Source organism: Equus caballus, chromosome 7 (assembly GCF_041296265.1).
Source record: "Equus caballus isolate H_3958 breed thoroughbred chromosome 7, TB-T2T, whole genome shotgun sequence".
Lineage (NCBI taxonomy): Eukaryota > Metazoa > Chordata > Mammalia > Perissodactyla > Equidae > Equus > Equus caballus.
Genome location: NC_091690.1, coordinates 3,956,128 through 3,966,269, shown reverse-complemented (window position 1 = coordinate 3,966,269; position 10,142 = coordinate 3,956,128). Strand labels below are relative to the sequence as shown.

General features: G+C 65.8%; 3 protein-coding genes across 45 annotated transcripts; 1 reads left to right on the top strand and 2 right to left on the bottom strand.

The window, feature by feature from the left end:
• Nucleotides 1–32: 32 nt before the first annotated feature.
• On the bottom strand, nucleotides 33–1,869 carry RPL36 (ribosomal protein L36). 2 transcript variants are annotated; one of them, XM_070273577.1, is made up of 5 exons: nucleotides 1,670–1,818; nucleotides 912–1,288; nucleotides 640–734; nucleotides 246–380; nucleotides 33–159 (listed from the first exon to the last, which is right to left on the bottom strand). In XM_070273577.1, the coding sequence occupies exons 3-5, from the start codon at nucleotides 730–732 to the stop codon at nucleotides 70–72; spliced, it is 318 nt and encodes a 105-aa protein (XP_070129678.1). In that variant the 5' UTR covers nucleotides 733–734; nucleotides 912–1,288; nucleotides 1,670–1,818; the 3' UTR covers nucleotides 33–69. The 2 variants fall into 2 exon arrangements, with proteins under 2 accessions (XP_070129678.1, XP_023500308.1); XM_023644540.2 differs by having other exon boundaries at nucleotides 912–1,869.
• Nucleotides 1,870–2,142: 273 nt separating this feature from the next.
• Nucleotides 2,143–7,531, bottom strand: HSD11B1L (hydroxysteroid 11-beta dehydrogenase 1 like). 42 transcript variants are annotated; one of them, XM_070273570.1, is made up of 9 exons: nucleotides 7,255–7,382; nucleotides 5,702–7,134; nucleotides 5,467–5,584; nucleotides 5,249–5,379; nucleotides 4,493–4,604; nucleotides 4,030–4,121; nucleotides 3,273–3,342; nucleotides 2,984–3,149; nucleotides 2,143–2,888 (listed from the first exon to the last, which is right to left on the bottom strand). In XM_070273570.1, exons 3-9 carry the CDS (start codon nucleotides 5,537–5,539, stop codon nucleotides 2,690–2,692), a joined length of 843 nt encoding a protein of 280 aa, XP_070129671.1. In that variant the 5' UTR covers nucleotides 5,540–5,584; nucleotides 5,702–7,134; nucleotides 7,255–7,382; the 3' UTR covers nucleotides 2,143–2,689. The 42 variants fall into 42 exon arrangements, with proteins under 42 accessions (XP_070129671.1, XP_070129645.1, XP_070129663.1 ...); XM_070273544.1 differs by having other exon boundaries at nucleotides 3,273–3,454; nucleotides 5,467–5,552; XM_070273562.1 differs by having other exon boundaries at nucleotides 3,273–3,366; nucleotides 5,467–5,552.
• MICOS13 (mitochondrial contact site and cristae organizing system subunit 13) lies at nucleotides 7,406–9,759 on the top strand. Its single transcript, XM_005611479.4, has 4 exons — nucleotides 7,406–8,083; nucleotides 8,730–8,907; nucleotides 9,091–9,142; nucleotides 9,535–9,759. The coding sequence occupies exons 1-4, from the start codon at nucleotides 8,055–8,057 to the stop codon at nucleotides 9,630–9,632; spliced, it is 357 nt and encodes a 118-aa protein (XP_005611536.2). The 5' UTR covers nucleotides 7,406–8,054; the 3' UTR covers nucleotides 9,633–9,759.
• The last annotated feature ends 383 nt before the right edge of the window (nucleotides 9,760–10,142 follow it).

Below are 10,142 nucleotides of genomic sequence, written 5' to 3'. Positions count from 1 at the left end.
CCCCCTGTCCCGACACAACACGACACGGCGCGTTCCGCGAAGCCTTTTATTGCTGTGGGGGGACGGGGCTCAGTCCTTCTTGGCCGCCGCCTTGCGCATGGCCGCCAGCACGTTGCTCAGCTCCTCCCGCTTCCTCTTCGCGCGGATGTGCGTCCCCACCTGCCGGCGAGCGCGGCGTGAGCGGCCGCCCGGGCCCGGGCCCGGGCCCCCCCGGTGACCCCCGCCCCCCGGCCCGGCCGCCCTACCCGCTTCTTGATGAACTTGAGCGCGCGCTTGTCCTTCGACACCTTGAGCAGCTCCATGGCGCGCCGCTCGTACGGGGCGAAGCCGCACACCTCGCGGATCATGTCGCGCACGAACTTGGTGTGCTTGGTCAGGCGCTGCGGGGACGCGCGTCAGCCGGCCGCTCCCCGAGCCCGCGCCCCTGCCCGCGGGGCCGCCGGCGCCACGCAGCAGCCACCCTCCTGGGCCCGCTCCTCCTCCGCTGGGCGGACTCCTACTCGTACATCAAAACCCGGCCCAGCCCCGCTCCTCCTGTCCCAGCCTCCGTCCCAGCGGCGCGGACAGGAGGCACCGGGGTCTCCATCCCCGCTCCGCGGGCCCCGCAGCCCGCCCTCCCGCCGCGGCCCCGGCACTCACCCCGCGGCGGCGGCTGTGCCTCGGCTTGCTCACGTTCTTGGTCACCTTATGGCCCTTGTTGAGGCCCACGGCCATCGGGTAGCGCAGGGCCATGGCTGCCGGCGGCGGCGGAAACGGGGTGGCGGTGAGTCCCGGCTCGGGCCCCGCCACCCGGAGCCCCCCGCCCCGGCTCCCCCGGGCCCTCCCGCGACACCCAGCCACCCCCCGAGCCGCGCGAGAGAGCCCCGGGCTTCAGATGGCGGCGGATGCCACCGGCACAGAGCGCTGCTAACCTGCTGCTCTCCAATGGCGGCCACGGCGGAAGGAAGGGCCAGCGCCGCGCGGGACTCTGGGATATCTATCCTCCGCCGGCGGAGCGGGCCAGAGAGGCAGGGGCGGCGTGCGCGCCCCCTGGCGGCCGGAGGAGTCCCTCCCGTCTTCCTGCGCATGCACACCCCGGCCCCTCGCGCATGCGCGTCTTCCGCAGCGGGCCGCACTGGGAGTCGGACCCGGTGGGCGTGGCTGCGGCTTGGGCACCTCCTTCTGCCGGGGGGTTGAGTTGGAACCGTCCCTCCGCCGCGGGCTGGGTCACCTGCACCAGCGGCTTCAGCTGCCAGGACCCAAATCTCCCCGTTTACAGAATGAGGACAGTCATACTACCTACTGCAAGCTGCGTGAACAAAATACAATGGTACCTGGCGCCAAAGCGAGCTCCCATCCGCGGGCGTCTTGGTATCATTATAAGATCGAGCTCTGGGCTGGGGCTGAGGATGGTGATGTGGCATAGTGCCCCCTGGTGGCAGTTGGTTTCACTTGCTGTAATTTTAGGTGGCGCGGGGATGGGAGGCGTGGTGCGAACACATTTTTTTTTTTTTCTGTTTTTTCTCTTCCAATCCTGCTTTGGGGCTGATCTGTTTGGGGTTAGCCCTTCGAAGATCTGCTAATCTTAGAGCTTTGGGCAGCCAACAGCAGCTAGCACTTTCTAGCACTGCATTCCATTCTACAGGTTTTATCTTTACAGTTCCTTTCTGCAAGCAGCGCGCTGGCTTACCATTTTAGGGAAGGGAAATTTTCAATTCATCACTGTAAATATCAGCGATGTGCTGATGCAGCCCACCGTTGGCCTTAAACAGGGACAGGCTGGTGTCACAATCCCAGCTTCAGCCATTGACTCCCTCCCCCAAAGTGTCGTTCCCGCGTCTGTAAAATGGGAACAATGGTAGCACCGACGTCCAGCTGTGAAGATGCCCCAGATCATGAACGTCAAGGGCGTGGTGCCTGATGCGCGTTATCATTATTAGTGCACAAAGCATGGACTGCGTGCTGGAAATAAAGCCTTTGGGCTACAATCTGTACCCTTCCTTCCGCCCCTGACTTCCTGGGTGAGGTGCGCCTCCCTGTCGGCCTCCGTTTCCCCACCCGTGAAATGGGGCTGCGAATGCTGGTCCCGTGGCACACACCCACCCCTCTTTGCCCGCCTGCCGCCAGCCAATTGGAAGGACCACGCAACTGCAACAACGGATGTGCAAGGGAAGAAGGAGTTTCATTATGAAACGGGACGCTGGGTCCAGCCCAGACGCGTTCTTCCCCGCCCCCCAGGCCCCACCAGCAGTGGACAGCGTGGAGGCCCTCCCTTGCTGGGTACCAGGGTTGGGGGTGCTCCGACGCTGAGGGAGTGGAAAGAGCAAATCAGGGATGCAGTGGTTCCAGGTGGGAGGTGGAGAGAGTTCCCAGGGTGGCTCAGCGGCGGTGTGACCTGTTTGACGTGGCCAGGGCCCTGGGGCCAGGCACATCGCCTCTCTGAGCCTCAGTTTTCACATCTGTACAATGGAAGCAGCGATCACATCATCGATGACCGCGGAGAAGACGGAGGCAATGCCTCCCCAGTCCCTGACGAGGGGTCTGGCACACAGCGGACTGTTTCCAGGTGCTGGAAGTTTCTCTCGGTTTTCCTCTTCTGTCTCGAGGACTATCTTGGGCCGTGGCCACCCTCTAGGAGGTGTCCCGGCTCCCGGACGGTTGGATGGAGGGTGTTTCTCTGGGAACATGAAGGGGCGCACCCTCCAGGAGCTCAGGCAGCAGCGGCGGCGGCCGTGACGTTGAGCTCCTGGCGGATGAACCAGGCCCCGGGGCGCGGCAGCCATCCCCGGAGCAGGCAGAGCAGGTGGAAGCGCCACGGGTAGAAGACGCCCGAGGCGCGCGTGGCGCCCCCGCGGATCACGGCCAGGGCCGCCTTGGGCCCCGGGGCCGCCTTGGCCCTCGTGACGCCCCTGGGGACGGGAGGGCGCGGTGGGGACTGCGGCTGGGGCTGGGCAAGCCCCCCCACAGCCCCCTGCGCGGCCCCGGCTCACGGCCCAGGCCTCACCTGACTCCCTCGGCGGCGGAGGCGCGGTCCCGGAGGCCTAGGACGCACATGGTGATGGCCACGTTCACGTCCTGCACGTCCAGCTCCCGCCGCAGGGAGCCGAAGAAGCCGTCCAGCGCGAACTTGGCCGCCGAGTAGGGGCTGGAGAAGGACGTGGGCACGCGGCCTGGGGGCACGGGAGGGCGTGGCTGAGCGGCCACACGCAGCTCCCCCTCCTCCAAGAAGCCCTCCTGGCCCCTCCTGGCTCACCAGCGTGAGCCTCCCCACGCCCCGCCCAACGTGCACGCACCGAGCAGCGAGGACACCACCACCAGGGAGCCCTTGCTGTCCGTCAGGCTGGGCAGCGCCAACGAAGTCAGCTGCACGTAACTCAGGAAGTTCACCTGGACGTGGCGACTGCCAGTCACCGGCCCAGGAGGAACCCAAGACGGAAAGAGGCAGGGGGCGGAGCCTAGAACCTTGGGGCGGGGCCTGGGTAGGGACAAGAGGGGCTCGAGGGCTGGGGCGGGGTCCTGGATGGAAGAGCTGGACTGCTGGCCCCAGGGTGGAGCCAAGGCCGAGAGGTCTGGCAGCCTAGAACCGGAAGGACCGGGGCCCGGGAGGGCCAGGACCCAAGGTAGGGATGGCCGAGAGGGTGGAGTCCAGGACAGGGGAGCTGGAGCGCCGGCCTGGGAGGGCGGAGCCTAGAACCCGGAGGGGCGGGGCCTGGGGATAGGCGGGATGGAGCCTGGCCCCGAAGGGCGGGGCCTAGAACCAGGGGGCGGGGCCTGGGGGTAGGCGGAATGGAGCCTGGCCCAGGAGGGCGGAGCCAGGGTCAGGAGAGGGCGGAGCCTGGACGCGGAGGGGGCGGAGCCTGGACGTGGAGGGGCGGGGCCCGGGGATAGGCCGAACAGACCCTGCCTCGGGAGGGCGGAGCCAGGGCCGGGAGGGGGCGGAGCCTGGACGCTGAGGGGCGGGGCCCGGGGATAGGCCGAACAGAGCCTGCCTCGGGAGGGCGGAGCCAGGGCCGGGAGGGGGCGGGGCCTGGGCGCGGATGGGCGGAGCACCTGCAGGAGCCAGCGCGTGGCCTGCGCGCTGCGGGCTCGTGTGCCTGCTGGGGCGGCGCCGAGGTGGTTCAGCACGAGGTAGTCCAGCCCGCCTGGCCGGGAGAGGTCCGTCAGCCCCAAGGTAGTCCTTGAGGCTCCGCCCCTGGGACGGCTGAGACTCCGCCCGTAGCCCCGCCCCCTTGAACTAGCAAAGCTCTGGCTAGAGTATTAACCCAGGGAGCTGCGCCTAAGATCAAAGAGACCCCGCCCTACTCCTGGATCCTGCCAGGCTTGGTCCCTGATCCCATGAGGCCTGGTCCAGGGTTCCGACCCCGGGATGCAATGAGGCTCCACCCCTAGCCACGCCCCTGGGCCCCATAAATCTCCGCCCTCAGACATCTGTTACGACCACACCCCCACCCCAATTCGGGTCCTGCCCCCAAGGCCTCGGCCAAGGTCCCGGATTCCAGGGCCCGCCCCTCACCCAGCTTGTCCAGCGCAAACTGCACCACGCGCTCGGGCACCTCAGGGGAGGCCATGTCCGCAGCGATATAGAAGATCTTGGGGGCGCCCAGCTTCCGGCAGTTCCCTACCACCTGGGAGGGCCAGAGCTGCCCGTGGGCCCTCCATCCCGGCCGGCCCCCCCTACCTCGCCGGCCCGTGGGGGCCCCCAGCCCGAAGCCCCCTCCCCTACTCTAGGCCTTGGGGTCCATTCCGCCTCATTCCCAAAGCTTTACCACTGGGGTCGCAAACCGGCAGCCTGCGGGCCAGAATAGGGGGCATTTTATTTGCTCAATCACCAAGATTTAAAACTCAGGAGATTTTCAAATAAATCTCGGGATTTCTGGCCTCTCTTGAAATTGAGGAAAGTTTGTCCCCAAGAGCTGTACATTCCCTTGGAGCATCAATGGGCTGTTGCTAAGAAATCTGTACCCACCCTGCTTTTGAGTTTGAGAACCCCGGCTCTCGACAAAGGCTCGACACTATCAATACCCTCGTTTACTGAGGAACAGTCCCTCCTTTATACTCACTATCTTACTGCATCAACCCAACACCATAACCCACGAGAAGGTACTTTTACTGTCTCTGCTTTGCAAATGAGGAAACTAAGGCTCAGAGAGGTTAAGCGACTTGCCCAAGGTCACACAGGAAGCCTGAATCCTTGTCGAGATTCAAACCCAGGCCCCGTTTTCCACCCCACTCCCACTCCCACCTTTAAACTCGAAATGGGGAGTCTCACCTTCTGCAGGAGGGCCTCGGTGTGGGCTGTGAGCACGAGGTGGGAGCCCAGGCGCGCATAGTGGTAGGCCAGCTCCTCGCCGACGCCTGCACTGGCCCCAGTCAGCAGCACCCGGGCTCCCTGGAGGCTAGCTGGCAGCGAGCAGAGGTGGTCAGCCTCCAGGGGGGACAGGACAGCCCCAGCCCGATCCCCCCCGCCCCCCCGGGCCAGGCACTCACCTGGGTTGAAGTTGTCATCCCAATAATAGGCGAAGAAGAGGGCTCCCAGCCCAGTGAGGAGCAGCACCCTCATGGCCCTCCCGGGTCTGCAGCGGGAGAGAGGGTGGCCCGCACGGGCCTGGCCCACAGGCACCCCCGTCTCCCCAACTTCCATGAGGATGCCCCTGGCCCTGGCCCTGCCTCCTCTTCTCCATCTCCCCAGCCACCACCCAGTCCAGGTCACCGTATAGCTCACCTGAACCACTGTGCCAATCCCCTCCTGTCTTCTAGGGCTTTCTCCCTCCGTGCAGCAACCCAATCACATCTCGCCTCCCCTCGCTGAAAATCCTCCTTGTTTCATTTCAGACAAAAGCCAGACTCCCAGGTGGCCACGGAGGCCCTGCACGGGCCAGCCCCTCTTGCTGACTCTGCTTTCTGCCACACCAGCCTCTTCGTTGTTCCTCAGAAGCAGCCAGTCACCATCTGCCTCAGGGCCTTTGCACTGGCTGTTCCCTTTGCCAGGAATGCTCTTCCGAAATACAGCCCAATAGCCAGCTCTCTCACTTCCTTAAAGTTTCAGCACAAACATGACCTGCTCCGAGGGCGCTTCCCTGGCCTGCTTTTCTAAAGCACCTCCTTTCCTGGACCCCCTCTCTCCCTTACCTCTAGAACTGTCATCTCCTTCTCAGCACTCATCATCACCTGAAATCATCTTGATGAGTGGTCTCCTGTTCACTGTCCCCGTCTCCGCCTAGATTGGCAGCCCCACGAGGGCAGCAAGGACATGGAATCCTGTTTTCTTCACTGTTAGGTCTCCAGCGCCCCAAACTGTGCTGGACACGCAGTCGTGCTCAACAGATAGTAGATGGACACAGACAGATATGAGGAATGGGGGAGGTGACCCCCGGGAGAGCCCAGAAAGGCGACTCTGTCTGGAGACCCTCTGAAGGACACTCCGGGCTGGGGTAGGGACAGGGGGCCCATGTCATCAGAGTTAAGATGTGACTTCAGCTGTGGGGGCGGGTTTACTTGCTCCAGGGAGAGGGCAAAAGAGAAATAGGTCAGGTGCTGAAAGTTCGGGGGGTCAAGGATCTCCCCTACAAAGGGCACAGGCCGATCACATCTTGGGGTTTCTAGGTGGGGCAAACAGGGGGACTTCCCTGGCTCCCGCATCTTCCCATTCTTTCCCTCCCACCCTCTCCTCCAAATGATCTTATGAAAAGAAGCCTGGCGCGCCCGTCTCTGCTCCAGCCCCTTCCAGGCTCCCCACTGCCCCCGATGGAGACCAAGCGCCTCACCCCGGCCCGCAAGGCCCCCTGGCTCCGGTCCCTGTCCCTCTGTCCCTCTGTGTCTTCCCCGACTCCTGTCTATGAATCTTTCAGTTCTCAGGAAAGTGAACTGCTCGCCTTCCCCAGCCAGCCAGCCGTCCCTTCACCGGGGATCGCGCTCCCATCTCTCCTCACTTCCAGGGAAAGCCCGGGAAGGCCCTCCGCTCAAGCCGTCTCCCACCCCCGCCCTGACCCAGCAGCTTCGCAGGGGTCGGATAGGTGGATGGGTGGGTGGATGAATGGATAGATGGATGGACGGATGGACGGACGGATGGATGGATGGATGGACGGATGGACGGATGGACGGACGGACGGACGGACGGACGGACGGATGGACGGGTGGATGGGTGGAGCAGTCGGGCTGCGATGGGGAAGGAACGGGGGAAACCAGATCCTCGCAGAACCCACCAGTCCCCTGACCTCGCCGGGCCTCAGTTTCCCCTCTGGACAAACGGGGCGTGCGACCCAACCGCACACTCACCCACTCGGGCCTCAGTTTCTCCCGCCGTCCAGCGGGGCTGGGGGTCTCGGCCTGCGAGCCAAGTGCGCGCCCCTACGGCCTCCCTCCACGGCCGCTTCCGGTCTGGCCCCCGACCGCGCCCCCTCCCCTAGGGCCTGAATCACGTGACGCCGAGCCCTCCACGGGGGGGCGGGGCCAGACCGCGGCCCTCAGCGCCCAGGCGTTGCCGGGCAACAGCCTCCCGCCTAGCTCTCCCCACCAAACAGGGGCTTTGGCCCCGCCCCCGGGAGGAAGCCCCACCCACCGAGCCCGATCACGTGGTTCAGGCCCCGCCCCCTCGCACAATTCCGCTCCCGCGTTGCCGTGACAACCGGCTTCTTCGCACTGTCTCCCTAGGCCCGGTCGCTTAGTCCCCCGCGCGGGCGCGGGTGGACCTCCCGGGCTCCGACATCTTCTTGGGTCACCCTTAGGCCTCACTCCAGACACCAGATTCCTCTCTCCCCTCACGTCCCCAGGGCCGCGTCGGACTACATTTCCCAGGAGCCTCGGCGGCTAGGCTAGACGGCGGGCGCTTCAAGAGGCGCCGCGGACTGCATTTCCCAGACACCTTTGCAGCGCCCGGGCCGTGAAGATTACGCTTCCCAGAGTCCTTTCGCGGTGGGGCCGCAACCCTTCCTGGGGTCTCGGAGCAGCCACGAGACTCCGACTCCCAGAGGTCTTTGCGGTTGACAAGGGCGACTACGCCTCCCAGAGGCCTCTGCGGCGCCGCAACCGGAAGCGGCGGGCGAGTCCAGTGTCCTTGCGTGCCGAGCCGAGTGACCATGGTGCCCCGAGTGTGGTCGCTGATGAGGTGCGTGGGGTCGCCGAGCGGGCCCCGAGCCGCCGAGAAAGTCCACTCCCTCGGGGACGCCCCCTCCGGTTTGCTCCCGACCTGCTCTTCGATTCCCGTAGGGTCTGGTCCCTATGGCCCAAATGGGGAATCTGAGGTTCAGGTGGGGAGGGTCTTCCCGAGGTCGCTTCCTAGCGAGCCCTTGTCCCCCGACTCTATCCGAGACCCCTCCGAGCCTCAGTGGCCTGCTCTGTGAAATGGGGGTGCGCGCGCATTTATTGGGAGGTTCCTGCGCGCGCAGAGCGCGTGTGTGAGTGTAGGATGCGACCAGGGCCACGTAGAACCCCCCCAGCTTTCCCGGGGGACGTCCCTCCGGGGGCTGGAAGGCAGAATGTCATGGGTCTGAAGTCTTCCCTGTCCCCTGCTCCCTGCGGGATCATGAGTGCCGCCCTGTCCCTCAGTTTCCGGTTAAATGGGGTGACCAGCCCCGTGTTCTGCACGCTGTCAGTTGAGGGCCGTGCATAGTAGGTCAGACTCGCCTCCGGGCCCCCCGGGTGCCCTGTGCTTCCCCTACTCGCCGCCTCGTCCCCAGGGCGCCCGACTCCTCGCACCCCCGATGGTGGCCGCCGTGTCCGCTGAGCTGCCGCCGCCCCCTCCCCGCCCGCAGGTTCCTCCTCAAGGGCAGCGTGGCCGGGGTGGCCGTGTACCTGGTGTACGACCAGGAGCTGCTGGGGCCCAGCGAGAAGACGCAGGCGGTCCTGCAGAAGGCCGAGGAGGTGGTGCCCCCCGCCGTGTACGGCTTCAGCCAGTACGTGTGCGACCAGACCGGCCTGAAGGTTCCCCAGGTACCCGGCGATCCGAGCGCTGCCCAGGCTTGGCGGGAGGTGGGGGTGCCAGCTCTGGGGTGGCCCCTCCGGCCCTGCTTGGTGTCCCCTGAATGGGGGCGTGTGCTGCTCTGCCTGCCTCCGGGGTGGCGAGGGTGGGGACGGGCTTCCCTTCACCAGCCCCTTCCCCCCCTCTCTTCCCAGCTCCCAGTGCCCCCCAAGTTTAACTTTCATCTCCGCGACTCCTGGAATTCAGGTAGGCCTGGGGAGTCCCTCTGCCTGGGGGGGCCCCAGACACCCCCGTCTAGCACCCCCACCCTGCTTCCGGGCCGTACCTTTCTACCCTCCCCTTTCTGCTCTGTGCGCCCCCCCCCACCCCCCCCGGATCTGAAAGAGGCGCTGGGCTGGAGAGTCGAGGGCGGTGGGAGCAAGACGGAGCCTCCTTTGCGGGCTGGGGCCCCATCGCAGCGCATGCTGTGACCTCAGACCAGGCGAGGCTCTGCCCCTCCTCTGCCTCAGTTTCCCCGTGTCGAATGGACGGAGCTGGCAGTGGCGCCTCTAAGAGTCTTGCAGGGCTAGGGTGTCCCCCGGGGCTGGCCCAACCCCGTGGGCTGAAGGTGCGGGGCCTCCCTCCCTCCCCGCCCACAGGCATCATGACGGTGATGTCGGCTCTGTCGGTGGCTCCCTCCAAGGCCTGCGAGTACTCGAAGGAGGGCTGGCAGTACCTGAAGGAGCGCATCAAGTAGCTGGCAGAGGAGCTGCCTGTCCCTGTCGGGAACAGGGGCAGGGACCGACCTGGGGACTCCAGACGGGGACCCCACTCCGAGGGCAGCTCCCGGCCTTGCCGGCCCAATAAAGGACTTGGGAAGTGTTTCTCCACCGTGTGCTGGCCCCGCGGGGTCTGGGGAGGCCGGGCCGGCGCCCGGGGCACAGGGGCCTGGGCTTCTGGCTCTGGGGGCTCCTCGGGTTCACCCCTGGCATGGGGGTGGGAGCACACGGTTGGCCCCGTGCTCCGTGGACAGTGCTCGGGGCCAGGGTTGGGGGTCTCAGTTCGTGGGGGGCTGAGCCGAGGGTGGGGCCGTCTGGGAGTGGGGGGCTCGGTGGAGTGCGCAGGATTCGTGGCTCCTTTGCCGTCTACACGGCCGGGAGCCCTGCGTGCAGTGATTCTCCGGCCTGCTCGGCTCACAGATCTGCCCGTGTCTCCATGGTCCTGGCCTTCCCTCGTCTGTTGTCCACTCTTGCTCCACCCTCTCCCC